Source organism: Hyla sarda, chromosome 4, assembly GCF_029499605.1.
Source record: "Hyla sarda isolate aHylSar1 chromosome 4, aHylSar1.hap1, whole genome shotgun sequence".
NCBI lineage: Eukaryota > Metazoa > Chordata > Amphibia > Anura > Hylidae > Hyla > Hyla sarda.
In genome coordinates this window covers 260,026,568-260,053,470 of record NC_079192.1, presented here as the reverse complement: position 1 = coordinate 260,053,470, position 26,903 = coordinate 260,026,568, and the positions used below count along the sequence as shown (strand labels likewise).

At 43.3% G+C, this 26,903-nt stretch overlaps 1 protein-coding gene across 3 annotated transcripts in view; it reads right to left on the bottom strand.

Annotated features, from left to right (window-relative positions):
* Window positions 1-26,903, bottom strand: part of PPP1R12A (protein phosphatase 1 regulatory subunit 12A) — a 163,824-nt gene that overhangs the window by 103,050 nt on the left and 33,871 nt on the right. For all 3 annotated transcript variants that reach the window (XM_056574041.1, XM_056574042.1, XM_056574040.1), the window contains exons 2-3: window positions 16,083-16,213; window positions 15,341-15,459 (exon numbers count right to left, since the gene is read on the bottom strand). In XM_056574041.1, the coding sequence (XP_056430016.1) occupies window positions 15,341-15,459; window positions 16,083-16,213 (250 nt within the window). The remainder of the gene's footprint in view (window positions 1-15,340; window positions 15,460-16,082; window positions 16,214-26,903) is intronic.

Below are 26,903 nucleotides of genomic sequence, written 5' to 3'. Positions count from 1 at the left end.
TTAGGCTGTTCGATAAATCGGTCACATTTTTAGACTGACTAGTTTCAGTTTAGAACAACTGTTAGCAGGCTTTAATAAAGGCAATATTTCACCTCTTGGACATAGAATCTGTGCAGATCCCTCACCTGAAATAGATCACATCTAGTCAACTATTGCGATCATCTGTATCTAAAACAGAGAGAATATGCTGAAAACTAGAAGCAGGAGTCCAAAGAATTTCATGGATTTCTGATGCTGATGTAATACAGGATTTCTATGTGGAAACATTTTTCATGTGAATATACCCCAAAGCACACAGGTTGAGCTTTTGCTGCATAAAAATGACACACATTTGAGGCTTTAACCCCTTAAGGACCAAGCACATTTTGCACACCTGACCACTGTCACTTTTGTCACTTTAAGCATTTATAATTTTGGAATGCTTTTACTTATGGATTAGATTCAGAGATTGTTTTTCCTCACATATTCTACTTTATGTTAGTGGTAAATTGTGGTCGGTAGTTGCATCATTTCTTGGAAAAAAAAAAAAAACATTTCATGAAAAATTTTTTTTGTATTTTTTAGTGAACGACTGATATCGTTTTTTTAGGGCCGATACCGATAATCTTGGGAGGTTAGGGTCGATAGCCGATAACTTATACCGTAATATCGGTATAAGTTATCGGCTATTTATCCCCCCGCGACACCGCTGCAGATCATTGATTTAAAGCGAGCGCTTTATATCAATGCACTGCAGTGGCTTTTGCGGTGCCATAGGCCGCCGCCACCCGCTTCTCTCCCCCTGCCTGTCCGGGGGTCCTGAGACCTATCACCGCCACCGCTCCCCGTGCCGCACCGCGCCTACGGGTGCCTCCAGCTGTTGCAAAACTACTACTCCCAGCATGTCCGGACAGCCGTTGGCTGTCCGGGCATGCTGGGAGTTGTAGTTTTGCAACAGCTGGAGGGCCTACTGTAGGTATAGTATATTATACAGACCCCTGTCCATTCCAGAACCCTGACTCACCTACCCAGTTGCTGCAGGGACCGTTCGGGGAGGGTGGTCCGGGCCATCCATCCTTCCTGTAGTGTCCGGCGGCATTCTGGGTGGAGGGTGAACCGGTCTGGGCTGTCCTTCTCTGGGGTCCTCTTCTCCACTTCAGGCAGGCTCCGGCCTAGTAACGCTGCATAGACGCCGCTGCGCAGCGACGCACCTGACGTCACGGCGTCTATGCAGCGTACTAGGCCGGAGCCTGCCCGGAGTGGAGAAGAGGACCCCAGAGAAGGACAGCCCAGACCGATTCACCCTCCACCCAGAATGCCGCCGGACACTACAGGAAGGATGGATGGCCCGGACCACCCCCATTACGGGTAAGTAACTTTTTTTTATTGACTCGGAGGGTGGAGGAGGGGCCCGTCCGGTATAGCGGTATGGGCAAAAATCCATACCGGTATACCGCACAGCACTACGGTGGGGGGTGCGACACGGTGCGGTGGGCGGTCGCGGGGCGGTACGGGGGGGCAGGGCATTATCGGCTTATCGGCAAGGTAATTGCCGATACCGATAATGTCCAAAATCGTGATTATCGGCCGATAATATCGGCCATACCGATAATCGGTCGATCCCTAGTATTTTTTCTAACTTTAAAACTCTCTGCTTGTAAGGAAAATAGACATGCCAAATAAATTATATATTGATTCACATATACAATATGCCCAGTTGACCATAGCAACCAGCTTGCTTCTTTGATTTTTAGGAATAATCTTTATTGCATATCAATTGTTTAGAACTCCTGGCAGGATTTTTTGCCTTGAAGAGCTTTATCAAAGACAGATCTCATTGTTGTGTCCTCCTGAATATGGACAACATTTCTGCAGTATGTCAATTGTCTGGGTGGCACAAGATCAAAAGTTTTATCAGATATTACAAAAGATTTTAGGCATTTCTGGTTGGACAAGGATATTGGGGGAGATTTATCAAAAACTGTGCAGAGGAAATCTTGCCCAGTTGCCCATAGCAACCAATCAGCGCTTGCTGCTTTCATTTTTATGAAGGCCTGTGAAAAATGAAAGAAGCGATCTGATTGGTTGCTATGGGCAACTGGACAACATTTCCTGTTTTTACTTTTGGAAGACATCAGAGGGCTTCAAAGTTCAGTAGCAATTTTTCAACAAAATTTTTAAAAAATTTTAATTTTTCAGGGACCGGTTCAGTTTTGAAGTGGATTTGAAGGGTCTTCATATTAGAAAAACCCCACAAATGATCCCATTATAAAAAACTGCACCCTCAAAGTATTCAAAATGGCATTCAGTAAGTGTGTTAACCATTTAGGTGTTTCACAGGAATAGCAGCAAAATGAAGGAGAAATTTCTAAATCTCAATTTTTTACACTCGCATGTTCTTGTAGACCCAGCTTTTGAATTTTTACAAGGGGTAATAGGAGAAAATGGGATTGAGTGAATTTTGTTGAAATGGTTCTTTGGGGGGGGGGGGGGGCATGTCACATTTAGGAAGCCCCTAAGGTTCCATAACAGCAAAAAAAAAAAAAAAAAAAACATGGATGTGTAAATAATTTTTTTTCTCACTAAAATGCTGTTTGTTTCCCCAAATTTACCATTTTTACAAGAGGTAATAGGAGAAAATGCCCCCCAAAATTTATAACCCCATCTCTTCTGAGTATGGAAATACCCTATGTGTGGACGTAAAGTGCTCTGCGGGCAAACTACAAAGCTCAGAAGAGAAGGAGCATCATTGAGCTTTTGGAGAGAGAATTTGTTTGGAATGGAAGTCGGGGGCCATGTGCGTTTACAAAGCTCCCCGTGGTGCCAGAACAGTGGACCCCCCCACATGTGACCCCTACACCCCTCACGGAATGTAATAAGGAGTGCAGTGAGTATTTACATCCCACTGCCGTTTGACAGCTATTTGGAACAGTGGGCTGTGCAAATGAAAAATTGTTTTCATTTTCACGGACCACTGTTCCAAAAATCTGACAGACAACTATGGGGCATAAATGCTCACTGTACCCCTTATTACATTCCGTGGGGGGTGGGGTGGGGCGGTTTCAAAAAGGGGTCGTGTGTGTGTGTGGGGGGGGAGGTTCCACTGTTCTGGCACCATGGGAGCACATGGCCTTCAATTCCAGCCAAATGCTCTCCCCAATGGCGCTCCTCTTCTGAGCCCTGTAGTGCGCCCGCAGAACACTTTACGTGGGGTATTCAGAAGAAATTGGGTTACAAATTTTAGGGGCTTTTTCCTATTACCCCTGAAAATAAAAATTTGGGATACCACCAGCATTTTAGTGAAAAAGTAAAAATTATTCATTTCCATGTCCAACTTTAACGAAAATTCTTCAAACACCTGTGGGGTGTTAAGGCTCACTATACCCCTTGTTACGTTCCTTAACCCCTTAAGGACTCAGCCCATTTTGGCCTTAAGGACTCAGACAATTTAATTTTTACGTTTTCATTTTTTCCTCCTCGCCTTCTAAAAATCATAACTCTTTTATATTTTCATCCACAGACTAGTATGAGGGCTTGTTTTTTGCGCGACCAGTTGTCCTTTGTAATGACATCACTCATTATATCATAAAATGTATGGCGCAACCAAAAAACACTATTTTTGTGGGGAAATTAAAACAAAAAACGCAATTTTGCTAATTTTGGAAGGTTTTGTTTTCACGCCGTACAATTTCTGGTAAAAATGACGTGTGTTCTTTATTCTGAGGGACAATACGATTAAAATGATACCCATTATTATATATTTTTATATTATTGTTGCGCTTAAAAAAAATCACAAACTTTTTAACCAAATTAGTACGTTTATAATCCCTTTATTTTGATGACCTATAACTTTTTTATTTTTCCGTATAAGCGGCGGTATGGGGGCTCATTTTTTGCGCCATGATCTGTACTTTTTTTTGATACCACATTTGTATATAAAAAACTTTTAATACATTTTTTATAATTTTTTTTTTTATAAAATGTATTAAAAAAGTAGGAATTTTGGACTTTTTTAATTTTTTTTCGTTCACGCCGTTCACCGTACGGGATCATTAACATTTTATTTTAATAGTTCGGACATTTACGCACGCGGTGATACCAAATATGTCTATAAAAAAAGTTTTTTACGCTTTTTGGGGGTAAAATAGGAAAAAACGGAAGTTTTACTTTTTTATTGGGGGAGGGGATTTTTCACTTTTTTTTTACTTTTACTTTTAAATTTTTTAACATTTTTTTTTACACTTGAATAGTCCCCATATGGGACTATTCATAGCAATACCATGATTGCTAATACTGATCTGTTCTATGTATAGGACATAGAACAGATCAGTATTATCGGTCATCTCCTGCTCTGGTCTGCTCGATCACAGACCAGAGCAGGAGACGCCGGGAGCCGCACGGAGGAAGGAGAGGGGACCTCCGTGCGGCGTTATGAATGATCGGATCCCCGCAGCAGCGCTGCGGGCGATCCGATCGTTCATTTTAATCGCGAACTCCCGCAGATGCCGGGATCTGTATTGATCCCGGCACCTGAGGGGTTAATGGCGGACGCCCGCGAGATCGCGGGCGTCGGCCATTGCCGGCGGGTCCCTGGCTGCGATCAGCAGCCGGGATCAGCCGCGCATGACACGGGCATCGCTCCGATGCCCGCGGTTATGCTTAGGACGTAAATGTACGTCCTGGTGCGTTAAGTACCACCTCACCAGGACGTACATTTACGTCCTGCGTCCTTAAGGGGTTAAGGGGTGTGGTTTCCAAAATGTGGTCACATTATTTTTTTGTGTTTAAAGGGAACCAATCATCAGATTTTACCCTATATAAGCTTGGTAAAGCGTTATATAGGGTAAAATCTTTATTTTCACCATTCCCGGGGGACGCTCCTGCCCCCAGGGATGGTGAAGATATGAAGTTATAAACTAGTCACCGCCGCCGCCGTAAGTAGTCACCTGGGCGGGGAGCTCTTCTCATCTACTCCAGTTCTTTGGCCGGGAGCGACGCCCCCTCCGCTTGATTGACGGGCAGCGTCATCGCTCTGCTCCGTCTGTTCAGTGAGCGGAACAATGACGGGGCCCATCAATCAAGCGGAGGGGGCGTCGCTGCCGGCCGAAGAACGGGAGTAGATGAGAAGAGCTCCCCGCCCAGGTGACTACTTACGGCGGCGGTGACTAGTTTATAACTTCATATCTTCACCATCCCTAGGGGCAGGAGCGTGAAAATAAAGATTTTACCCTATATAACGCTTTAACAAGCGTTATATAGGGTAAAATCTGATGATTGGTTCCCTTTAAGTCAGAACCACTGTAATGATCAGTCATCCCTGTGTAAATCACCTCAAATGTACATGGCGCTCTCACTCCTGAGCTTTGTTGTGCGCCCGCAGAGCATTTTACATCCACAAATGGGTTTTTTCCATACTCAGGAGAAATTGCGTTACAAATTTTGGGGGTCTTTATTTTTTTACACTAACATGCTGGTGTGGATCCCAACTTTTTCTTTTCATATGGGAAGAAAGGAGAAAAAGCCCCCCAAAGTTTTTAAGGAAATTTCTCCCGAGTACGGAAATACCCCATATGTGGCCCTAAACTGTTGCCTTGAAATACAACAGGGCTCCGAAGTGAGAGAGCGCCATGCGTATTTGAAGCCTAAATTAGGGATTTGCATAGGGGTGGACATTGGGAATTACTGGTGTAGAATACCCCTAACAGGGGGCCTCCTGCTGTTGCAAAGCTCCCAGCATGCCTTGACAGTCAATGGCTGTCCGGCAATACCAGGTTGTTGTTGTCTTGCAACAGCTGGAGGATCTGTTTGAAGGGCCAGATGTTACAGAACTACAACTCCCAGCATGCCTGGACTGTCTGGGCATGCTGAGAGTAGTAGCTTTGCAACATCTGGAAGAGCACAAATTGGAGACCACTGCACCGTGGTCTCCAAACTGTGGCCCTGCAGATGTTGCAAAACTACCACTCCCAGCATGCCCAGACAACCAAAGCCTGTCTGGGAGTTGTAGTTTTGAAACTCCTAGAAACAGCAGCAAAGATCACTTTACAGCGATCTTCACTGCTGCCTCTGACTTCTACGCCTCCACTTGCCCCCGCCGGTCCAACCGCTGCCTGATATATACGCCAGTCCCCGCTTGCTCCACGTATGTGCCGCCGGTTCCTTGGCATCAACGGCCCTCGTCGTCATCTTTCCCAGCTCTTCCCTGACTTCATGGGGCGGGCAGAGCAGGGGATCTGATCTTTCACCCCCCACGAGACACTGATTGGTCCACAGGGACCAATCACAGTGATCGCTGACCAGGACCAATCACAGATGATCCTGGGGTGTTTTACAGAAGTTGTCACCAGCCGGTAAAAGTGGGACTTCTGCAGATTAACCCGAGCAATGCCGCGCATCAACCGGTTAACTGAATGCCTTATATAAACGGTGGGATGCACAAACTAGATGAATAACCCGCCATTTATATAAGGCATTCTGCGGGAAGGGGTTAAAGGGCGTACTCCTGGTAACAAAACCCATAGTTATTTCCCTCTCACCAACCTATGCATTTGTCTAAATATCATTCATTAGCTATATAGAGCAGTATCCCTCTTTCAGCGGTCACTTAGAGAAGGGAGTGAGAAAGATGTCATTATCAGATCCTCCTTGTCTTTGTGTAAACCCACTACTAAGACTTGCCCCCACCCTCCCGAAAAACAAACACCATGTGATTTCTGACTTCAGAGCCACACCTCCCCTGCCCCTTCCCGTGTGAGGATTTTGCTGGCAGAGGTCTTCTCAGCACGAGGGTGCTCTTGTCCTCTTGTAGATCTTATCACTGACTGCTGCCTTTCAGAGCACAGCATGATTTATTGCTGGGGAAGTATAGTTTGAAAGAAAAGATGTACAGTTTACAACAACACAGCATGCACACAGATAGTAAGAACAACTGACTGGCAGCCATTACACAAAGCTACACTGACTGCTGGGAGTTGTAGTCTGGGCTGCAAGCAAGGTTAAAGAATATTTAGGAGACAACAGGGGCAAAAGGAGCTGGCAAAGTCACTAATAGTAGTGGCGAGTGTACAGTCTGTATAACAGTGTTTAATGTTGTGTGCCCTCAAACAACAGCCAGCCACTAATATTCAAACCTTGGTAACAAACAGCCTGTCAGGGCAAAGACCATACACCACACTGCATCAAAATTGGTCTGCATAGCTGTCATCTCAGAAGGAAGCCTCTTTAAAAGATGATGCACAAGAAAGCGAGCAAACAGTTTGCTGAAGAATAAATGTAAATGCGAGACTGACCAAAAACATATCTCCAGACCTAAACCCTATTGAGCATCCTCAAACGTAAGGTCTCTAAAGCCAGCTCTGTGATGTTGCTATGGGGGTGTAGAAGAGGACTCCAGTGGCAACCTGGCAACATGCCCAAGAGGCTTCAGGCAGTGCTGGAAAATAATGGTGGCCACATAAAATATTGACACTTTGGGTGCCAATTTGGATATTGCAACTTAGGGGTGTACTTAATTTTTTTGCCAATGTTTAGACAGACATTGAGAATGTAGGAGAGCACATTCACAATTGACCTTTATGAAGCTGTCATCCAATGGTACTGCTAGATCTTCAATACACGAGCAGTAGGGTATATGTCTAAAGTAAAATATTTTAACCTGTCACTTGGAATTTAAAGTGAGGGAATGGCACGTGCCCAGCTTCATGCTTTCGCCACTTACCCAAACAAAAGGAAATACATACAAGGGAATAAGGAGTACCACCACAGGGAATCCTATTAAAGGTTCTTCCCCCAGCTTTGTCATAATGTGCAGCATGCTGGAGACATTTCCTTTATTTTTGTTTTATGGCTTTGCAAAAGATGTTCCAGGAACACAAACATTAAATCTACTCTGATGTCAAATGCATATCCTTAGGGATTTATTTTCTGTTGAGAAATCCATGACTGAAAGAGCAAGGGAGTAATATTAAAATGACGTACACTGAAGAAAATAAATGCAGTTGGATTTTCCCACCAAAGCATACAGCCAGCGATTAGGAGCGTATTGTTCAAAATCTGATGTCTGACAATAGACAATGATGAGATTCTTGTGCAGTCTCCTAGACCAATAGACAGTCATAAAGACCACACTGCTAAGATACCAGGCCCTACACTACACCTTTTACTTCACATAAGGGTAGGTGAAATCATTTTTTCGATCCTATTTATGGAGACTAAAGCAAGCAACGACCGAGCAGTCAGGATCAGGCTCAGCTGCATTTACTGTATAGTCACTTAACCCTAGTAGCAACTATCAGGAGTAGGAGGGTACTGCATATGATTAAAAGGGGTTGACAATGCCAAGTATTGGTTAAATAACCTTAAACAGGGATGTGGAATTCCTATTGCCCGACGCCCAGGACTAGCAGTTTTGGGCGCCGGGCAGGTGAATTTGTCCGGCAAGCAGGGCCGGACCTGACAAGTGCGGTGGCGATCTGCAGTCTGTATGGAGCGGGCTGCCGACTCCTGCCCACTCCATACTCTGCCGCCTCCGACAATAAAAACCTGTGTCCTCCGAAGCAGAGCAGGGGAGAAGAGAAGCTGTGTACAGCATTTGTCTTCTATCCCCTGGGGGCGTGGCTTCTTGCTCCCCGTGCAGACCTGCGTCCTCTGTGATCGCAGGGGGGCGATCCACTATAGAGGTAGCCGGAGGACTTACCTCTGCTTCCTCCTGTCCTAGCCCTGTCATTGATAGAGCCAGGCTGGACTAGGCTCTATCAATGGATCACAGAGCACACAGATTAATAGAGTTCAATAGAATATATTCATCTGTCTGAGGAATCTAATGATTCCTCATAAGTCTAATAAAGTGTAAAAAAAAAAAAAAGTTTTAATAAAAGTTTGAAAGACACATTAACCCAGTGGTCTTCAAACTGTGCCCCTCCAGATGTTACAAAACTACAATTCCCAGCATGCCAGGACATCCGTTGGCTGTCCGGGCATGCTGGCAGTTGTAGTTTTGCAACATCTGGAGGGCCACAGTTTGAAGACCGCTGCATTAACCCCTTCCATGTTAAAAGTTCAAATCACCCCCTTTTCCTATATAAAAACATGCAAACATAATAAAAACAAACATATTTGGTATCGCTTCGTGCGTAATTGTACAACCTATTAAAATATAACATTATGTATCCCGTACGGTAAATAAAAAAAATAAAGCTACAGGGGTTAAAAAATGGCAATTAAAAAAATTAGATAACGTTCAGAATTAGTAAAACATGACGTAAGCGATACAAATCTGGTATCGCTGTAATCAGGCGGCCTAAAGTATAAAACTAACATGTTACCTAAACCAAAAGGTAAATGGCGTAGAAAAGAAAACCACCAAATCTGCAAAATTATCTTTTACCATTTCAATTTTACTTCCCCAAATATATATATATATTTTTTGGTTCAGAGAATGTTATTGAAAAATTAAAAGGTATCATTATAGTAGGTAGTTATGGCTATTATAGGGCGAGGAGGAAAAAAAGCGAAAATTGGCCGGGACAAGTGGATCGTCATGAGCGACAAGTAGATTTTGCTTCATTTTAGTCCCGTGGACAGGTAGTTTTTTATAAAATTTCCACACCCCTGCTTAAGAAATTAACCAATGAAAAGGGCTATTCCATCTTAATTGGGAAAACCCCTTTATGATACGTTCACACAAACGGATCCCCAGTGAGTATTACGCTGTGGATCCGCCGCTGAAGGACTGCTGTATGCTGCCTTTACAAGTGCCTGCTTGGAGCGGCAATACGCCGCTACAAGTAGACACACTGAAGCGATGTGCGAGTCGCTGCGAATGCGGAGTACTCCCCCTGCTCTATGAGCTAGGCCAAGAGCTGCCGCTATGTGCGAGTATGTCGCACATCGCAGTGTATCTGCACGTAGCAGCGGATTGCCGCTCCAAGCAGGCACCTGTAAAGGCAGCATACAGCGGTCCATCAGCAGCGGATCCGCAGCATAATACACGCTGGGGATCCGATTGTGTGAACGTACCCTTAGGGTGTATTTACTTGTACAGTACCCTGCGAATACTTAATGCACAGGATTTAATGCTGAAGGTTTCATTGAAAACTAAATGACTGAATACAGCTTCAAATTCTGTGCATCAAATATGCACATGATACTGCATGTGAACACAGCCTTATGGGTACATTCACACAAGCGGATTACCTGGGGATATTCCACTGCGTATCTGCTGCAGAAAATCTGCAGTGTATATTGCTACCATTGATTTCAATGGGTCCGAAGCAAAAGCTGCAAATCTGACTTTATTGCGGATTTTTTGCTGACCCATTGAAGTCAATGGTAACAAAATCCACTGCAGATTTTCCACAGCAGAAAATGCGCAGGTAATCCGCCCATGTAAAAGTACCCTTAAAAAGGACCTGTGGCCACCATAAAGACAAATTGCCCTGACTAACAGTGTTAATTTATATGCCCACTTCCAATTACTGAGATAACAGGGTTTAATGCCTTTCTGCCCAATAAGGGAATAGTCAGATGACCGGGAACTTTGAGGAAGCTAGGGACATGGTTTTAAACTGTGCTGTGGCATAAATGAGGCCTACGCAGCAGGATCATTGAGATGTATGTTATCTCAGAACCTGTAAGAGCACTACACCTAATGGTTGGAAGCAGAAGGCTCAGTATGTAATACTGACAGGATTTATTCAGATGTGCTCACCAGGTAAAACCTCACCGAAAAAGGACTTTGAGAGACGTAAGCATTTTGCTTCTTCAGTGAATTTTCAGAGCTGTAAGGCAGTCCTTTTCAGAAAGGTTTTCCATTTTAATTACACATGGCTGGATTCTCGCAGTATCACACACTGTGCCTGCATATGCCCAACCATTAAGTGCACATTAAGAAAATATGCATCTCCTTAACCCCTTAAGGACGCAGGACGTAAATGTACGTCCTGGTGAGGTGGTACTTAACGCACCAGGACGTACATTTACGTCCTAAGCATAACCGCGGGCATCGGAGCGATGCCCGTGTCATGCGCGGCTGATCCCGGCTGCTGATCGCAGCCAGGGACCCGCCGGCAATGGCCGACGCCCGCGATCTCGCGGGCGTCCGCCATTAACCCCTCAGGTGCCGGGATCAATACAGATCCCGGCATCTGCGGCAGTTCGCGATTAAAATGAACGATCGGATCGCCCGCATCGCTGCGGGGATCCGATCATACATAACGCCGCACGGAGGTCCCCTCACCTTCCTCCTTCCGGCTCCCGGCGTCTCCTGCTCTGGTCTGTGATCGAGCAGACCAGAGCAGGAGATGACCGATAATACTGATCTGTTCTATGTCCTATACATAGAACAGATCAGTATTAGCAATCATGGTATTGCTATGAATAGTCCCCTATGGGGACTATTCAAGTGTAAAAAAAAAAATGTAAAAAAATGTAAAAAAATGTAAAAGTAAAAAAAAAGTGAAAAATCCCCTCCCCCAATAAAAAAGTAAAACGTCCGTTTTTTCCTATTTTACCCCCAAAAAGCGTAAAAAACATTTTTTATAGACATATTTGGTATCGCCGCGTGCGTAAATGTCCGAACTATTAAAATAAAATGTTAATGATCCCATACGGTGAACGGCGTGAACGAAAAAAATTTTAAAAAGTCCAAAATTCCTACTTTTTTAATACATTTTATTAAAAAAAAATTATAAAAAATGTATTAAAAGTTTTTTATATACAAATGTGGTATCAAAAAAAAGTACAGATCATGGCGCAAAAAATGAGCCCCCATACCGCCGCTTATACGGAAAAATAAAAAAGTTATAGGTCATCAAAATAAAGGGATTATAAACGTACTAATTTGGTTAAAAAGTTTGTGATTTTTTTTAAGCGCAACAATAATATAAAAGTATATAATAATGGGTATCATTTTAATCGTATTGACCCTCAGAATAAAGAACACATGTCATTTTTACCAGAAATTGTACGGCGTGAAAACAAAACCTTCCAAAATTAGCAAAATTGCGTTTTTCGTTTTAATTTCCCCACAAAAATAGTGTTTTTTGGTTGCGCCATGCATTTTATGATATAATGAGTGATGTCATTACAAAGGACAACTGGTCGTGCAAAAAACAAGCCCTCATACTAGTCTGTGGATGAAAATATAAAAGAGTTATGATTTTTAGAAGGCGAGGAGGAAAAAATGAAAACGTAAAAATTAAATTGTCTGAGTCCTTAAGGCCAAAATGGGCTGAGTCCTTAAGGGGTTAAACCTTACTATTAACCCCTTAAGTATGCAGGGCGTATTTGTATACCCTGCGCCTACTATGACAGGTACTCAGGAGTGAGTGCATATCATTGCGGGAGACCCGTGGCTAATGCCGGACATTACCGATCGCTGGGATGCCAAGCATTAACCCTTTAGATGGCACAAAGTGGACTGTGATGTCTAAAATGGGGGGGGGGGGGGGGGGGGGGCGCTAATCCCGGCTACTCAGCGGAGCTGATTGGGACCATAGCGATGAAACCACGGTGTCCTGATCATCTGGGAAGATAGCAGGAGTCCCCTTACCTGCCTCCTCACTGTTCGATCGGTGCTCCGATGCTCCAGACAAAAATATACCGTTAATTAACCCCTTAACAACGTAGGATGTAAATGTATGTCCTGGTGCAATGGTACTTAACGTACCAGGACGAACATTTACATCCTGTACATAACTGCGAGCATCGGAGTGGTGCTTGCGTAATGCACGGGAGGTCCCGGCTGCTATGAGCAGCCAGGGACCCGCCATTAATGGTGGGCATGAGCGATCACACTGATGTCCGTCATTGACCCCTCAGATGCCGTAACAAATTTGACAATACAGTGGGTAAAATGGATGATCGGATCGCCTGCGATAATGGTGTACAAGGGTCCCCCCCTCACCTGCCTCCAGCAGTCTCCATGGGTCTTCGGCTAAGGTCTGAGATCGAGCAGACCAGAGCAGAAGATCGCCGATAATACTGATCAGTGCTATGCCCTATGGGGACATGAAGTGTGAAAGAAAGTCCAAAATTGCTGCTTTTTTGTCACATCATATTCCAAAAATTAAGTTAAAAGTTTTATACACACAAATGTGGCATCAATAAAAAGTACAGATCACGGCGCAAAAAATGAGCCCTCAACACCACAGACTGAAAAATTAATGAAATAAAAAAGTTAATAAGGTCGTCAAAATTTAGGGATTTTAAACTTACTAATCTGGTTAAAACGTTTTTTAAAGCGGTACAATAATAGAAAAGTATGTACTAATGGGTATCATTTTAAACATATTGACCCACATAAGAAAACATGTCATTTTTAAAGTAAAGTGTACAGCGTGGAAACAAAACCTTCCAAAATTTGCTAAATTGCGGTTTTCTTTTCAATTTCACTACACAAACAGTATTTTTTGTTTGCACCATACATTTTATAGTAAAATGAGTGACAACTGGTCGCGCAAGAAAACAAGCCCTCATATGAGTCTGTGGATGGAAATATAAAAAAAAAAGTTATGATTTTTATAAGGCAAGGAGGAAAAAACGAAAATGCTAAAATAAAATTGGAGTCCTTAAGGCCGAAATGGGCTGAATCCTTTAGGGGTTAAACCGTAATGACCTTATGCATATGTAGAAAAATACCAAAAGTGCAGAACTGCATATTTTTTGGTCACTTTATATAACTTAAGAAAAAATTTTTTTTTTTTTTTTAAAGTAATCAAAAAGTCTCATCAAAACAAAAATAGTTCTGATAAAATGTACAGATCATTGCGTAAAAAATGAGCATTCACTCATCCCTAAATACGGTAAAACATAAGTTACAAAAGGTCAGAAGGACAATTTTAAACATACAAATTTTTGTACAAAAAGTTATACTTTTTAAAAGTAGTAAAACAAAATAAAACATTTCATTTGGGCATCGTAATCATATGGACCTACAGATAAAGATAATGACCCATATGTTTCAATCAGCCTGAAACCATAATTGCCTGTTTTTTTCCCATAGCAACCAATCACAACTCAACTTTCACTTTAAGATATGAAAGTTGAGTTGTGATTGGTTGCTGTGGGAAAAAACAGACAATTATGGTTTCAGGCAGATTGATATATCTCCCGTGTGTCATTTTTACTGAAATGTGTACTACGTAGAAGCGGAAGGCCCCAAATGTTACACAATAGTTGGGGGGGGGGGGGGGGGGTTCAATTTTGCCACACTTGTGTCGCTGAAGATTTTGTGGTGAAATGATTGATGTAAAATTGGTGGCTCAAAAAACAAGTCCTCACAGGTTTGTAGGTGGAAAGTTTAAAGTTATGATTTTCAAAAGGTGAGGAGGAAAACGAAAGTGTCTGTAGCATGCACTCCTGGCAGACAGCAGGGGCGCCGGGCAGAAGATCACGGGGGAGTCCCAGCAATTGGACCCCCGGCATCAGACAAGTTTTTTTGACTGACTTTTCCTTTAAGGAACAAAGCACAGCATTTTTAAAGGGGTACTCCACCCATAGACATTTTATCCCCTATCCAGGAAAGGGGATAAGATGTCCGATCATGGGGGTCCCGCCGCTGGGGACCCCTGCAGTATAGCATGCGGCACCCACCTGTTTCTGCTCCGGAAGCGCTGGAGGGTCTGGGTCCCGACCACCGGAACGGAAGTCTGTGACGTCTCGACACTGCCCCCGTGTGACGTCACGCCCCGTCCCCTCAATGCAAGTCAATGGGAGGGCGTGGCGGGGGCGGAGTCGTGACGTCACAGACTTTTGTTCCAGTGATCGGGACCCAGACCCTCCAGCGCTTCTGGAGCAGAAACAGGTGGGTGCCGCATGCTATACTGCAGGGGTCCCCAGCGGTGGGACCCCCGCGATCAGACATCTTATCCCCTATCCTTTGGATAGGGGATAAGATGTCTAGGGGTGGAGTACTCCTTTAATTAAGCAGATATTGGGCATCCAAGGATACCTAAACCAATAAAATTAAATGAACAGCACTTATTCAAGGGATTATCAGTTTTTTTTTCTCCTTAACGGCATATACATTTTATTGCTCACTGCTTGTACACCACACATAAGACTATATATTGCACATTTAGGGATATATACAAGAAAATAATCAGGCCAAGGAAGGAAAAATGCCATAAAACAAAAGACCCATTAATCACCTGAAAAACCCCACTATTCCAGTGCTACCACTGATCTTTCTTTCCTGTGCTGTGGCCAGTGATTGGGTGAATAGGTCACATGGGTAGCCATTAATGTAACACTTTGAACAAAGTCCATGGCGAGCACTTGCGCTGGAGCTGAAGGAGATCTACCAGGCATTTTTTTCCTAATCCCAGAAAATTTCTTATAAAACATTCTGAAAATAACATACCTTGACGATTGACTTCATTCTGAAGTAGTTCTTCCATGGGTTCTTCCTCTGCAATGTCTAATGGAGTGTCACCTTCACTATTCACAGCTCCCACATTTGCTCCTTGACTAATTAAATATCTGCAAGAAATAGAAGATCTTATAGTGAACCAGCCTTTAGTCTACACAACTCACTAACACCAAAATGGGCAACATATTGGGTATTTGCAATAGTGACATAAGATAAAATATGATGTAATGTTAAGCATTAGTACCACACACACTTCAAAGGGGTACTCCAGTGAGAAAAAAGAAAAATCATATCAACTGGATCCAGAAAGTCAAACAGATTTGTAAATGACTTCTATTAAAAAATCTTAACACTACCAGTACTTAGCTGCTGAAGTTCAGTTCTTTTCTTTCTGACCACAGTGCTCTCTGCTGACACCTGTCTCAGGAACTGTCCAGCAAACCTATCCTGTTCTGGACAGTTCCTGACATGGACAGAGGTGTCAGAGAGAAAAAACAACAACTTAACTTCAGCAGCTGATAAGTACTGGTAGGATTAAGATTTTTTTTTTAAATAAAAGTAATTTTCTGGAGTTAGTTGATATGAACAAAATAGTTTTTGACTGGAATACCCCTTTTAAGCTACCACCCATTTCTAGATTTACATAAATAAATTGAATAAAAATCATAGCATCTGTGTAATATGGTTCAAGTCCCACTTGGATACATTTGACCTGTAAGATTGACCAACTTACTCTGCTATGTCAACATATCCACAGGAAGAAGCAGCATGCAGTGGTATCCAGCCTTCATTATCTGGTTGGTTAATACTGGCCCCATTCTCCACAAGAAACTTCACCATCTCAAGGTTATCATCAATGCAAGCCTGATGTGAGAAAGACATGAATAAACTCAAGCCATCTAATAGCCATATGAAAACAATATGGGGGGAGGGGTGGGGAGATTAGCAGAGTATCAAACTAGCAAATATATCAAATTTTCTGATCTTTTGATGGAGCAGATGCTACTTTTCTGGGAGCACAAACAGTTAAAATGTTCTCCGCACAGAGAATACCTACAATTTTGTATTGAGCAACTTCCTTAGACGCTTGTACCTAAAGCTGCAGGACCCCCCTCATAAAAGTTAATTTCACTCAGTGGGCTGCTGGAAAACAGCTTTTAGTCACTGGCGGGGGCTTGTCAGTCATAATCACTAACCTCGCTGTAATGGAACTCAGTTTTCCATAAGCCGACAACCTAGCGAACAGTCGTGTGCTTTTATACAGCAGCCAATTTGACCAAGCAGATCATGGGGAAATGCTTTACCCTTTAACCAGGTCACCATCTTTCCCACTGCCACAAACAAGGGCTAGGGTAGTGGTCTCAAACTGTGGCCCTCCAGATGTTGCAAAACTTCAACTCTCAGCATGCCCGGACAGCCGTTGGCTGTCCGGGCATGCTGAGAGTTGAAGTTTTGCAACATCTGGAGGGCCACAGTTTGAGCCATCAGGGTTACGGCAACCCCTGTGCAGTCTTAGGGTGCATGCACACCACGTTTTTGCAATAAAGTTCCCATATCAGGTTTTTGATGAAAAATTGATTCCTCAAAACCTGACTAAAAGTGTGTACCTATATACGGTTGAAAAACGTATACTGTTTGAAAAATGATGTCCGGTTGCATCCGTTTTTTAAGAAAAAAAAATGTATACGTTTTTAACTTTTCACTCCATTTTGAATAAAGTTTCACTTGTTTGATTGAAATTCCAAGAAAAAAAACTGTGCAAAGTCAAAAGCCGTATGGTAAAAACCTGATGGAACTGTACGCACATACAGTTCTGTACGGTTCCCATTGACTCCCTTGTTTAAAAAAAAAAAAAATAAAATAAAAAAAAAAAAAAGAAACGTGGTAGGCTACAGTTTTGGATACGGGTAAAAAAACTGGACAAAACTGTATGAGATGCAAAACGGACTAAACCGGATGATGCATTTGACATACAGTTTACAATGTTAAGTCAATGCATACAGTTTTCTATACAGTTCCATACGGTTTTTAACTTGAAACCGTATACGGGAACTGTAGAACAAAAACGTGGTGTGCATGCACACTTAGGAACCTAGAAAGGACACAGGGACTATCTGCACACTTAAAGGGGTACTCCGGTGAAGTGTGCAGATAGTCTTTTTCTTTTAAATCAACTGGTGGCAGAAAGTTAAACATATTTGTAAATTACTACTATTAAAAAAATCTTAATCCTTCCTGTACTTAGCTGCTGAATACTACAGAGGAAATTCTTTTCTTTTTGGAATGCTCTCTGATGACATCATGAACACAGTTCTCTCTGCTGATGTTATTATAATAATAATAACGCTTTATTTATTGTTGCCCTTAGTGGGATTTGAACCCAAGTCCCCAGCACTGCAAGGCAGCAGTGCTAACCACTGAGCCACCATGCTGCCCTTAGCATACATCTGCTATGCATCATTGCTGACATCTCTGTCCATTTTTAGCAGAGAGCACTGTGCTCTTGATGTCATCAGTGTTCCAAAAAGAAAGGAATTTCCTCTGTAGAATTCAGCAGCTAATAAGTACTGGAAGGATTAAGATTTTTTTATAGAAGTAATTTACAAATATGTTTAACTTTCTGCCACCAGTTGATTTAAAAGAAAAAAGGTTTACACCGGAGTACCCCTTTAAGCAGCTAAAAGCTGCACTAACCTCTTGTGTCATAGGGAAATGGATCATCATGTATTACTGAAAGGTTCTTTTTATGGAAGAGAATTTTAATACACTAAAAATGTACAATAATTATGTAAACTTGTAATGCCTTATAGGTGTCGTCTCCGCTCGCTTCTTCTGGCTTCCTCAGCTCCTCCAGACTGTTTGAAAGGAACAGAGGTTGTCAGGAAGAAGAAAGCAGCCGAAACTGGGTGTTACATTCATGGAGTATCTCGCTTTGGCTGCTTTCGGCTTTCCTGATGCTGCATGGAGCAAGCTGGGACAACCACTTAGATGACAATAAAAAGCCACCTCAGCTTTGTGGGCCTCTCTGGCCTGTTTGCAGATGACTGAGGTGGTCCAGAAGCCAAACCACTGAGGTTGTGCAATTTGCGTAACTCCAATTTACTTTAGTGGAAGTTGTGCAAACGGCATAGCACCAAAGACAAAGTTGTGTAATTCTGGTTTCCCAACCACCTCAGGCGATCGCAAACAGACCACAGGGGGGTCGGGAAGGAGAGATAAGCAGAATAAATCTTTAAAGGACAACTGCAGCGCAATATACACGTATCCCCTATCTACAAGATAGGGGATAAGTGTTTGATCGCGGGGGATCAGACTGCTGGGACCCCCCATGATCTCCTGTACGGGGCCGCGGCTCTCCCGCACAGGGGGCGTGCCTGCCGCAGCATGACGAATATATTATAATATATATTATAATATATAATCTATAATCTATAATATATATCTATATATATATCAACTGGCTCCGGAAATTTGTAAATTACTTCTATTAAAAAATCTTAATCCTTCCAATAGTTATTAGCTTCTGAAGTTTTCTGTCTAACTGCTCAATGATGATGTCACGTCCCGGGAGCTGTGCATGATGGGAGAATATCCCCATAGGAACTGCACAGCTCCCGGGACGTGAGTCATCAGAAAGCAGTTAGACAGAAAAAAACAACTCAACTTCAGAAGCTAATAACTATTGGAAGGATTAAGATTTAATAGAAGTACTTTACAAATCTGTTTAACTTTCCGGAGCCAGTTGATATATAAAAAAAAGTTTTGGCCTGGAATACCCCTTTATGGGTAAGTTCCCATCTGGCGTATATGCTGCGTATTCCTCGCTCACCATACACACAAGGCTTCTTGGCGGCAGCCCTATGTGTGTAGTGTGTTGTGTTTTGGAGGCGGAGCTGCACGTCAGTCACTCCGACACACTGCCCCGCCTCCAAAACTCACTGCACACATAGGGCTGCCGCCAGAAAGCATTGTGTGTATGGTGAGCGAGGAATACGCACATATTTCCCGCTGCTGCTGCAGATTTTGCACAGTGTAAAATACACTGCGTATAAGCCAGGTGGGAACATGCCCTTAATGGGAATTTGTCAGCTCCTATTTATGATAGGCGCTGAAGGCACCACCAGATAGGTGATAGGACAAGGATATTAAACATACCATGTTAGTGTTGATGGGTTTGCTATATTGTATAAAACGCTGAGTTCTTCCCCAGGAGGCAGGGACAAGCTACTTAAGTGTGGCTGTATCACCCTTTCTTGTCATGGTTGATTGGTGGACAGGGCAAGCAGGCCAGATGTGTTTGGGACCCACATCTAGCAGAAATGTATAGTATATCCTGTGTATAAGCTTTAAATATCCACATTCCAATACCTTTTTAGGTAGTGACAATTTTGTATTTTCATTGGTCAAATAAAGAATTAGAACTTCTTGGTTTAGTGAAATTCATTACATTTTTTCGGCACTTGTCAAGAAAGAATTGGGTATACCAGACAGGGGAGATTTCCCAAAACCTGTGTATAGGAAGACTAGTAGAGTAGCCCATAGCAACCAATTAGATTGTTTCCTTCATTTTTACAAAGGCCCTTGAAAAATAAAAAAAAAGCCACTGGATTGGTTGCAATGGGCAACTGCACCATTCTTCCCCTACACAGGTCTTTATAAATCTCCCCAATGACTACCCTACATTCCTGTGACCAGATCCAATTCAGTGTTTGGTGCATATTATACAACTCACATGGACTGTGCATATGGAGGTGTAAGTGTACCCTTAGAGACTGCCCTATGCAGCTCTGAATTTCTGGTTTACTATAGAGAGACCAGGACACTCCAATTAAGATACTCCTTATTCTCTCTTTTACGTATATCACTAAAATAACAGGTATTTTTTAACTGGTTTTCACATCCATCTAGGGCTGCCAGTAGTTTGGAGGACTCATTTGTACGGGCTGAATATTTACAACATATATCCTGTCCACAAACTTAGATTAGGGTGGGTTCACACTACGTTTTCTCCCATACGGGAGCGCATACGGCAGGGGGAGCTAAAACCTCGCGCTCCCGTATGCCTTCGTATGCGTTTCCGTATGTCATTCATTTCAATGAGCCGGCCGGAGTGAAACGTTTCACTCCGGCCGGCTCATTGAAGTGAATGACATACGGGAGCGCATACGAAGGCATACGGGAGCGCGAGGTTTTAGCTCCCCCTGCCGTATGTGCTCCCGTATGGGAGAAAACGTAGTGTGAACCCAGCCTTACACTGCTTTAGTGAAGACTACTCAATTCTAAGCTGCAGTCAACCAATCAGTGCACGGAGATTTAGCAGAACCATGTGGAGTAGTGGAGCGGTTGCCCATAACCAATCAGATTGCTCATTTGAAAAATATAAGGAGCAACATGATTGGTTGTTTTGGGTAAAGGTTTTTATAAATCTCCCCATTGGTGTAATACCTTCCAACCACTGTAAAGTGTTCCGAGTCTAAAAAACATTAGTGGATTGTACACTACCAATATCTTGTTCTTATTGTCCAACTCCTAGAATCTGACTGGTTGCTATAGGCATATTTTCTGCATGAAAAGCACATCTCACACACTAATGTCAATCATTTTTACTGCATCAGGTACTGAACCTACACATGACACTCTACAGGCCCAGTCACATGGTAATGACATGTTATAACCATATACATAGACAAAGAATCTGGCTTAACCGCATTCCAGCAATATGTAAACTTATAGAACTTCAACAAAAGCAAATGAGGTAAAAATCGTTTTTCCACACAAGCAACGAGTCACACTAAGGCCTCTTTCACACTATGAAATAGTTCCGTTTAGGAACTTCCGTCACAAGATCGGGGAAAACCGGCCGTTACAAAACCCCTGACGGCCGAGACTAAATCGCATTGCAGCCTATGGGGTTTTGTAACTGCCCGTTTGCACCCGTATATGCCCGTAATTCGTTACGGACGTGATACAGTGACGGGACATCGTGGCGGAAAAATTACAGCATGCAGAACCAGGAAATGAAAGACATTGCAGTTCAGCCAGTCACTGGCCGCATGGGGGTCCCACCTCAGCCAGCTAAGTATTGGGCCCCAGCACCAGAAAGTAGAGCACAGCGAACACCAGAGCAGTGATACCAGAGACTACAGGGACTGAGCGAGGGGCAAGTCGTTTCCCCAATCTGGAAGAAACCTAGCACATTTTCCTTGCTTAAAAGGGAAATTTCACCAGAAGATATTAACACATAAAAGACTGCCCCTGAAATGGAAAGAATGAGAAATAGTGCACCATGGAGGGGACCCTCAGGAGCTCAACAACAATAAAGCGTCCAAATATCACTTACTCCAAACATCTTTTGAAAGCACAGGTACACATAAAAGCCTAAATGGAGTTGGCAAAAATACACCTTAAGTAATTGTGTTGATAAGACAGAGGTTTATTCAGGACATAACAGAGCATAGAAGGAGCTTATTTGACCATTTTTGGGCAGACGATTGTGCCTTATTTGGCAATAATTCACTAAGTTCAAATAGTTAAAATATTCTTTTCACTAGTCACCATGTAGTGAGGAAAGTTACGCCATGACTTTGCATCAGGACTTAGGGGGGTCAACATCCCTAAAAATGTGCTGCTAATACTCTTACATTATGGGGTTTTTTCCACGATGAAACTTTATTGAATGGCTATCACTAGAGATGAGCGAACTTACAGTAAATACGATTCGTCACGAACTTCTCGGCTCGGCAGTTGATTACTTTTCCTGCATAAATTAGTTCAACCTTCAGGTGCTCCGGTGGGCTGGAAAAGGTGGATACATTCCTAGGAAAGAGTCTCCTAGGACTGTATCCACCTTTTCCAGCCTACGGAAGCACCTGAAAGCTGAACTAATTTATGCAGGGAAAGTCATCAGCTGCCGAGCCGAGAAGTTCGTGACGAATCGAATTTACTGTAAGTTCGCTCATCTCTAGCTATCACAGGACTGAATCCCAGTTTTTAGTATGATGTCCAACAGGACATCCAGTACATCTCCAAATGCGATTTCATGCAGATTTGCTTCATATACACATTTATAAATGCTGGACCTGCACCAACAATAATTCGTACAACTCTGCAGAATATGTTGGCGCTACATAGAGTGATAACTTGCACTGGCCCGTCCTCAAATTAATCTTTTGTATGTTTTAGGGGTGTTGGGAGGAAATTCATAGAAAAGACAAGGAAAATATACAAATTCCACGTAGATGTGGTTGGTTGATTTGGACCCAAGGCTCCAGAGCTGAAAGGTTAACCCTTGAGCCACTGTCCTGTTCCCTTTCCCCGTCTCTCCATTCACTTCTATGGAGTTACCACACAGCTGAAAAGGTGATGTGTCATGAGAAAATTACCTGTTGAAATCAAAGATTTCATGTTAAAGGAAATGAGTCATTTCTTTTTAACTATTACTTACATTATAATAAAAGAATGTTTTCAATTCTATGTAAGTGCAATTTGTTCAGGTCTCATTTTTTATTAATTGTTTAACAGGGGACTGCCATCTGTAATAGCATCTGGGTAGTGTTTCGCTCTATGGCAGCGGTCTCCAACCTGCGGACCTCCAGATGTTGCAAAACTACAACTCCCAGCATGCCTGGACAGCCGTTGGCTGTCCAGGCATGCTGGGAGTTGTAGTTTTGCAACATCTGGTGGTCCACAGGATGGAGACTGCTGCTCTATGGCATGCGCAGTTCACAGTATAACTGAAGTGCTGGAGAAAGCTTGGTAGAATATAGAAGTGATTCCCAAACAGAGTGCCTCCAGATGTTGTAAACTACAACTTCCAGCATGCCTGGACAGCCATTGGCAGCCTTTCGCTGTCCAGGCATGCTGAGGGTTATAGTTTTGCAACACCTGGAGGCACCCTGGTTGGGAAACACTGGTCTAGAAGATCCTGCAAAGACAGCTGTTGTGTTGAGAACTCTGCTGCCCCATAGGTTAGATTCCCAGCCACGTCTCCTCTTCATCACTCAGTTTTTGAGCCTGTAACGGAGGATGAGGTTTCCAGGCTCTTCTCCTCCGCGCGCCCCACTACCTGCTCTAGTGACCCCATGCCTTCCCACCTCATCCAGTCTCTCTCTCCTGCTATCAGCTGTCACCCAACTAAAATCTTTAACCTCTCCCTCTCTTCTGGGGTCTTTCCCTCCTCCTTCAAACACTATCATAACCCCACTATTGAAAAAAACATCTCTGGACCCGTCCTGTGCAGCCAACTATCGACCCGTCTCAAATCTCCCCTTTATCTCCAAACTCCTGGAACGCTTGGTCTACTCCCGCCTTATCCGTTATTTCTCCGAGAACTCTCTCCTTGACCCCTTACAGTCTGGTTTCCGCTCCCTTCACTCCACAGAAACGGCACTAACCAAAGTCACTATCGATCTTCTGACGGGCAAATCAAATGGCAATTCCTCTTTACTGATTCTCTTGGACCTCTCTGCGGCTTTTGACACTGTGGATCACCAACTCCTCCTCAGTATTCTCCGTTCCATCGGTCTCAAGGACTCTGCTCTCGCCTGGTTTTCCTGCTATCTCTCTGGCCGCTCCTTTAGCGTCTCATTTTCTGGCTCTACTTCTCCTCTTCCGCTTGCTGTCGGGGTTCCCCAGGGATCGGTCCTGGGTCCTCTACTCTTTTCACTCTACACATCCCCCATTGGAAAAACAAATCAGTAGATTTGGTTTCCAGTACCACCTCTATGCTGATGACACCCAACTCTATACCTCTTCCTCCAACATCACCCCTGCACTCCTACAGAATACCAGTGACTGTCTCTCTGCTGTCTGACATCATGTCCTCTTTATATCTGAAACTAAATCTTTCTAAAACAGAACTTCTTGTCTTTTCTCCATCAACTGATACTGTACCTAACCCTGACATTTCCATCTCGGTATGTGGGACTACCATAACTCCTGGGCAGCAGCCTCGCTGTCTTGGAGTTATACTTGACTCTGATCTGTCTTTCACTCCCCATATTCAGTCTCTTTCACGTTCTTGTCACCTGCATCTCAAAGACATTTCAAGAATCCGCCCGTTTCTCACTACTGAAACTGCTAAAACTCTCATTATTGCTTTGATTCACTCCCGCCTCGACTACTGTAACTCTTCACTAATAGGCCTTCCTTTCTCCAAACTCTCTCCTCTTCAGTCCATACTTAATGCCGCAGCCAGACTCATCTTCCTCTCCAGCCGCTACACCGACACCTCCTCCCTGTACCAGTCACTACACTGGTTACCAATTCAGTCCAGAATACAGTACAAAATCCTCAGTCACACACAAAGCTCTCCACAATGCTACTCCTCCCTACATCTCCTCTCTCATCTCCGTCTACCATCCTACACGTTCTCTCCGATCTGCTAATGATCTCACACTAACATCTTCTATTATCCGAACTTCTCACTCCCGTCTCCAAGACTTCACTCGTGCGGCACCGGTTCTCTGGAATGCTATCCCTCAATCCCTCAGACTCAACAACAACATCCATAGTTTCAAACGTGGCCTGAAAACACATCTCTTCAGACAGGCCTATAACATTCTTTAATTGGCCCCAACATATCCCCAACATATCCCCAACATATCCCCAACATATCCCCAACATATCCCCAACATATCCCCAACATATCCCCAACATATCCCCAACATATCCCCAACATATCCCCAACATATCCCCAACATATCCCCAACATATCCCCAACATATCCCCAACATATCCCCAACATATCCCCAACATATCCCCAACATATCCCCACACCTCGTTTGAATAGTTATTGTGTAATTTTATGTTTGATACTTGTCTTTGTTTGTACCCCATAATTGTAAGCGCTGCAGAATCTGTAGGCGCTATATAAATAAATAATGTAAAGGGAACAAAAACAGCACAGCAGTAGTTAAATAGCCAACTCTGCCCTCCCTTTGCAAACACTTACAAGGGTTGTGAGTTCCAAGTCAAAGCATAATATAGATGCATGTGTTAAAATGGCCACTCATGAAGATATCCTTTAGATCGCGCTTGACCAATCACAGGAACCAGCAGAGAAAAAGTGCATGATTAGCATACCCTTCCCCCGGCTCTGTGTCATGTGATCAAGACAGATTCGTCATACAAGTCAATGGGGCTGTGGGGTGTTTGACCACAGGGCCATGCACCTACCTCGAGGAACTTTCTAGGTCAGGGTCTGAACACTCAAAGTATTTCTGATTTATTTTTGACAGGTAAACTTAAAGGGTACCTCTCATCAAATAAACTTTTGATATATTTTAGATTAATGAATGTTGAATAACTTTCCAATAGCATGTTAATGAAAAATATGATTCTTTCTATTGTATTTTTCCCGATCAGTCCTGTCAGCAAGCATTTCTGACTCATGCTGGAGTCCTAAACACTCAGAGCTGCCAGCCTGCTTGTTCACAGCCAAACAGGCTGTGAACAAAGCAGGCTGGCAGCTCTGAGTGTTCTCCTTTGTGAACAAAGCTCGTAGTGTTTAGGACTCCAGCACGAGTCTGAAATGCTTGCAGCTCGTAGTGCTCGTAGTGTTTAGGACTCCAGCACGAGTCTGAAATGCTTGCTGCCAGGACTGGTAGGGAGACCCCTAGTGGTCATTTCTTCAAAGTGGAAAATTAAAAAGAAAGAAGCATATTTTTTAATAACATGCAATTGTAAAGTTATTCTGCATACATTAATCTATAATATATCAAAAGTTTTTTTGATGAGAGGTACCCTTTAAAAGGAAACCTGTCACAACGAAACACCATCCATCTGCAGAAGCATGATATAGAGCAGGGGGACTAGAGGAGATCGAGATATAGTTTTGTGGGACAACTTGTCCTTCATTCCCGTAAATCTCTACTCATTCTCGGATAAGTGTTCATGTGAGCGGTCCTGCCGATTGACAGCTGTGTGTATAAGTGTGCATATAAAGAGCTGTCAATCACCTACTTGACCACCCCTTGACTCCTCAGCCCACAATAAGCAAACTTAGTCAAGCAAGCAGTCACACAGTGATTGACAGCTCTCACTACACGCACACATCTGTGTGTACGCAAAGATTTAAATGGGTAAAGAAAAAAGTTATCCTGGAACTTTTCCCATTAAACTATATATCAATCTGCTCAGCCACAGACACACTATAACACGATTCCTACTGACTGGACTGTATTTCTGTGTTATAGCTTCCATTTAACTTATTTTTTCAAAAGGACAGCACAAGATCCCATTCAAAAAGTTATGGTTAGACTATTGATACTTTTTTAATTAATTACATTAGATCTTCCATTTACAACAGGGGTCTCAAACTCAAATTATCAGGAGGTAGCAGCTGGGTGAGGCTGGGCCGAATGCGCCCCTCACATACAATGACCCCATCATGCGCCCCTCATCATCCATCTACTTCTGGGGGTTCCCCCACAGTAGGTCGGCAGCAGGCTCCCCACAGTAGGTCGGCAGCAGGCTCCCCACAGTAGGTCGGCAGCAGGCTCCCCACAGTAGGTCGGCAGCAGGCTCCCCACAGTAGGTCGGCAGCAGGCTCCCC